Source organism: Nematolebias whitei, chromosome 15 (assembly GCF_014905685.2).
Source record: "Nematolebias whitei isolate Nwh7 chromosome 15, NemWhi1, whole genome shotgun sequence".
NCBI lineage: Eukaryota > Metazoa > Chordata > Actinopteri > Cyprinodontiformes > Rivulidae > Nematolebias > Nematolebias whitei.
Window position 1 is genome coordinate 19,347,068 of NC_056512.1, and position 5,803 is coordinate 19,352,870.

The 5,803-nt window shown below is 47.0% G+C and overlaps 1 protein-coding gene across 1 annotated transcript; it reads left to right on the forward strand.

Moving 5' to 3' along the window:
- The first annotated feature begins 3,798 nt into the window (after positions 1-3,798).
- junbb (JunB proto-oncogene, AP-1 transcription factor subunit b) lies at positions 3,799-5,346 on the forward strand. The gene has a single exon (XM_037689443.1). The coding sequence runs from the start codon at positions 4,085-4,087 to the stop codon at positions 5,081-5,083; it is 999 nt and encodes a 332-aa protein (XP_037545371.1). The 5' UTR covers positions 3,799-4,084; the 3' UTR covers positions 5,084-5,346.
- The last annotated feature ends 457 nt before the right edge of the window (positions 5,347-5,803 follow it).

Consider the following 5,803-nt stretch of genomic DNA (forward strand, 5'->3'; position numbering starts at 1 on the left):
CACACACACTTTGCTTAATCTTACGGTAAACAGCTTTCTTCCAGCCTCAGGCGCTGCCTTTCCCAAACTCACCCAGGGAAACGGAGCAGGTAACACTCAGTTGGTTTTGGCGCTCATCCATGCGATCCTCACTGTTCAAATCGAGTCTGTTGCCAAACAGCTCGTCCTAGTCTGAAACTTTGGAAATCCTCCCCCCCCCCCCCCCCCACCCCCACACACACACACACACACAAAATGCTTTAATAACATGGAGCTACATCCTAGAGCAACTCTTAGGTACGAGTATAGTATCTGAAAACAGAAAAGAAAAGCAGAAGTCGGAGGGGGGAATTTGTGAACTGGAGAGCAGAAACCAGCTCTAAATCTAAACAGACTAAACAGAGATGTGACTAATCCAGATGTGACTAAGACGACAGACAGTGTTTTACAAACTGGAACCTGATAACAGAGGTGCTGAACCAATCAGTCCGTTAGTGTTGAAAGCTTGATTTGCCTTAAATCCATGTGGATGCTGTTAATATGAAAAAGAGTGGCGTTCCCAGGCCAAAACAATATATATTAAACAAGCTGTACCTATGCCTTAACACACACACACACACACACACACACACACTTCTTTCTTAGCTGTGTGGCTAAACATGTCTGTTTTTTGTCTAACATTTGGCTGGATGGCAACGTGCCACCTCACGAGTGTTCCCGTAAACACCCGCCACCCTGGACCCTCTGTGCTGTTGTTCTTTGCCAAAATGTCAGTGGGACTGTGGTTGACCTCGAACCGCAGCGCTGCATAAACCCTAAAAAACCCAAAGCCGAGCCGAACGGAGCATCAGAAACAGGCAGCCTGCACAGAGAGCAGAATTTACAAGGGAGGTGGCAAAGTGGAGGCACAACGCTGCCAGGAGCAGCTGTTTTCCTCTGTTTGTCCACACTCCCATGGATACTGACAAAAAGGCACAGAATCAAAACAGTCGTTCTCTGAATAGCAGAGAATTACCTGGGATGAGGTTGTTACGATGGAGACCCTGAAGTGATGATTTCAGCTGGAGGAGAGTAAATAGCTGCATTGTCTTTAGGCCCTAGCCTCATAAATACCCACAGCACACGTGTGAACACTTCATTACATCAGATTATCTGCTCATTCTTTAAAGATGAGAGCATTTCTCTATTTTATTTATTTTAGGAGTACATCTGCAAGCAAGACATCAAGTCTTAAAGCAATAGTTTAAATTTTATGAAGTGGAGTCAAAGAAAAGTCATATTTGTTGTAAATAACCCACTGAATGACCTGTAAGTCTGGAGAAACAGAGCTCAGTTCTGACTGGTTTGATGAGCCAACGGTTGGTACGAACAAACTGGTGTGGATTTTTGATGTTTTAGAACAACTTTAAGTCAAAAACTTCATAATTCATGTGAATGTTTCGCGAACTGTCACATCGCTGTCGTCATATTACAGTTATTCTGGCAATTTTTAATAAAATGCCAAGAGTTTCACACCAGTTCACACGTAAACTTGTATGTGAATCAGACATTGAAAAAGCGGAACTGAAAAAAGCTTTGCAGAGAGTGGTGAAGGCTGCACAGAAGTCTGTTGGAGTCAGTCTCCCCACCATCACAGACATTTACACCTCCAGATGCAGGAAGAGGGCCACCTGCATCATGAAGGACCCCACTCACCCAGCACACGCACTTTTTGCCCCGCTCCCCTCAGGAATGAGATTGAGGAGCATTAAGTGTAGAACCACTAGACTGAGGAACAGCTTCTACCCTGAGGCTGTTAGACTCATGAATCTCTAACCAGAATAATCACTGTGAAAAATCACTGTAATGCCACTTGATTGTGCTGCTGATTATCCATGCTGCTGATTTATTTCATGCTGCTGTCTTCATTCATCCTCATCTGCTCGCACAGACTCATGTTCGTGCTGCTGTTGTTTGTTCTGTACCATTAGTGCTTAGTATATTTTTAGTTCATATCTTAGATCTTATTACTGTTTTTCTTTACAGTTTGTATTTTTGTTGGATGTAACTGGGACCCTGTGTACATAGTTTTGTTCTACCTAATGTACCACATGTGATGTGAATGACACTAAAGACATTTTGACCTTGACCTTGATCAGATGAACAAAGACCCCAATGACCCTCAGGAGGGAGGTGAGAAAAAGTGATTTGCATATGCGTTCAGCTACTTAAGTGGAGCAGCTTACTTAAGTATAAATGATAATGTTGGATTATGCACTTTTCAGTAAAAGCTCCTGAAATGAGAAGTGTTGCATTTGAACACACCAGGATTACCACTGCCTGGATGATGAACCTTCACTAGGATCTGGCTCAAATATTGGTTATACCAGAAGTGCTACAGATAGCTGCTGCTGCTAATTATACTTACAACTAGTGGTACGTAAATACCCATGTAATGTAAGAATAGACCGAGATGTAAAGGTTGATAAAATAAAGTTTGCATGATTTGCTACAAGACTTGTTTAAAGCAATCCACTTTGGTCTGTGCTGTGAGCTCGTCCATCTGGTCAGAATAAAATTCTGTTTTTTTCAAAGAGCTATCTACAACAGGTAAGATATTAACGGCTCATAACCTTTAAATCCTTTGAAAGATCTGACGTATCTGTTTACAGACGGTTTGATACAATCAGGGATTCAGGTGAACTTATCTTTAAGCATCCTACCTGACTTGTTCTGTCTGCGCAGGGACACGGGGTGAAGTGGCGATGGACGGCACTTGAGACGTGCGTGGGCGGCGTTGGAAAAAGTGCAAACAGAAGACAAAGGTGGCCTTCTTAACAACCCGGGCAGGTGAGGAATCACGTTTCCATCCAACAACTGAACACAAGATCTTTATTGTGTTTAGAGATCAAAAGCAGAGAAATCACACAAACACAAGTTTCGCTTTAGGATAACTGACAATATTTGGATAAAATGGGATTAAATTTCCTGTATTTCCTGTTCCTGATGAAAGTGGCTTATCGTGAGGGCAACGTGCCCAGCATCGCCAACACCCTGCAAAACTGTCAAGATACAGCAGGAGGTGTTTGCTTTCTAACTGTTCACACGTATATAGAGGTGTATGTCATTACAGTGTGGTTTGGGGCATCACTCAAGCTGGAATAAAATAAAAACATCTAAGGGTTTATAATCTTACACGAGCGATAATTTGAAACCATCCGACTGATATAATCTGTGTACGTTTTCTTTTGCTGTGGCAGAAAGTCCCTAACTCCCTACCACATGGATTGAGTTTCTACAGAAGGAATGCTGCTGGAAAGAGGCCTGGAAGGGGCGTGGCTTCCTGGAGAGCGCTTCGGAGGAACCCCTTCGTCATGATGCCCATATAAGGGCAGGTCAACTTCCTTCGCTGAACTGCTTACAACAAACAGGAACAGAATTCAATATTTTGTGTCATTTTCATGTCAAACAAGCAAAACATAAATTCATACATAATACATATACAAAATATAAAAATAAAGGGCTAAGAAAATATCTCTTTTTCGCTCTGACAACTCGTGACTGAATGAAAAGGAGGCTGAAAAGCGTGAATTTATTCGCTTATCCAACACATTACACAATAAATATCTACATGAAACGGCGGGTTTGTGGCTGTTTTTGTTTGTTTGTTTGTTTGTGTCAGTGCTGTGCCTCCTCGAGGCTTTCTCCTGCCTACAGGCAGATTTACAGCAGGCGCCCCTTCCCGGCATTAGCGTCACCCGAACGACGCACGAGGAGCGGCCTCAGCCAATCAGAGCGCGCCATGGCGGCTGTATAAAAGCGGATGTTATTGGCCTGAGGAACACACCTCCGCGAGCTCTGAGCGCGCAGCGCAGCCGGACGAAGACACAACTCTGAACTTGACAGGATTATTTGAACGGGATTCAGACTTTTATGCGCTGACACTGAACTCACGAGAGCTTTGCTGGACTCTCAGTTGAATTATTTTTTAATCAACATTTCTCTAAAATCGGGGACATTTTGAGCGGTGAAGCGCCTGCATGCTCTCTGAATATTGTTGATTATCCCACAGACTGATTTTCTAGAAGCAGCTGGTAAGCTTCTCCCTTTATTTCCCTACGACTTTATGTCAACAAAGATGGAACAGCCTTTTTATCATGACGACTCGTTTCTGTCGGCTTACGGCCACTCAGAAGCAGCAATGCACGACTACAAACTGCTAAAGCAGAGTATGAATATGAATTTGAACTTGACAGAGCCGTATCGCAACCTGAAATCCCAGCTGAGAGCCGAGGCGGACCCGTACCAGCAGGCGGGGGGGCCCCAGCAGCAGCAGGACGCGCAGGGCTCCCTGAAGCTCGCCTCGCCTGAGCTGGAGAGGCTCATCATCCAGAACAGCGGGGTGATCACCACCCCCACCCCGGGCCAGTACTTCTACAACCGGGGCATCACCGATGAGCAGGAGGGCTTCGCCGAGGGGTTCGTGAAGGCGCTGGACGAGCTCCACAAGATGAACCACATGCCCCCTCCGAACGTGTCCCTGGGTGCCGGCGGGGTGACGACGTGCTCGACCTCCAGCGTGTTCGGCTCCGCGCTGCAGCCGGAGGCTCCCATCTACACGACGCTGAACGCATACTGCCCCAACACCAGCATGTCCTCTTCCGCGTCCAGCTGCCCCACCGCCACCATCAGCTACCTGCCGCCCCACCACCAGCAGAGCCACACGCAGACCTCCGCGCACCACTTCCAGCCCGCCCTGGCCGGCTCCGGCATGCACCCGCAGCGGCTCGTCGCCCTGAAGGAGGAGCCCCAGATCGTGCCGGACCTCCTCAGCAGCGACGGCTCGCCTCCCATGTCCCCCATCGACCTGGAGACGCAGGAGCGGATCAAGGCGGAGCGCAAGCGGCTGCGGAACCGGCTGGCGGCCACCAAGTGCCGGAAGCGCAAGCTGGAGCGCATCGCGCGCTTGGAGGAGAAGGTGAAGGTGCTGAAGAACGACAACGCGGGGCTCTCCAACACGGCGTCGGTGCTGCGGGACCAGGTGGCGCAGCTCAAACAGAAGGTGCTGACGCACGTGAGCAGCGGCTGTCAGCTGATGCTGACCAGCAAGATGGAGGCGTTTTAGGACGCGGGGAGCACTAAGTGACTGAAGTTTAAAAAAACAAACACTGGAGGCGTGATCCGTGCGCCCAGCACTGAGCCAGGACAGCTCTGAGGACAGTTAGGGGTGGACAGACTGATGAAATGGTACTGCCGGATGCTGGTCACCGCTCAGAACCATTCCCCCCCTCCAGGGCAGCATCCAAGCTGAGGGCAGCACAGCTGGCCCCAAATGCTCCACAATGGGAATGATTTATTCTTTGTACTTCGTTTGAAACCGATAAACAAAACAGCATTTATTCTTTGTGTAAATTATTTTGTTTGCCGGGTTGATCCAGACAAGCTGTTTTAATGTTTACATTGTCCTTTTTTTTTCTTTTTTTTTTTAAATTGTGATGTGTATTTAAGTAAAGTGTCTTTAAAAAATGAAAACTTGGACTTGAGTGGGTTGTTTTTATTTCATTCGAAATATGAGAAAAATCTTTAATAAGCAGGAAAGAGTGGAAGATGTTTCTCTCAGGAAGACGCACACAGGCAGAGATTCTGGTTTCGGCGCTCTTACGCACGGCACGTAGCCTACGTTTCCTAATTACGCAAGGGGTTGTCCATATATGGGCATGTTGGCGTATATTTCGTCACAAGGGAGGATTTCTGGGAACCCCCGCCCAGGTGATACAAACCGGTTCCACCTCAGTCCCTCCTTGTATTCTACAGATAAGAGCGGAATTTCCTCGACTTGTTGCAC

What these genes read in the sequence shown, in the direction of transcription:
- junbb (XM_037689443.1), top strand. Translation starts at nt 4,085, where the DNA reads ATGTCAACAAAGATGGAACAGCCTTTTTATCATGACGACTCGTTTCTG.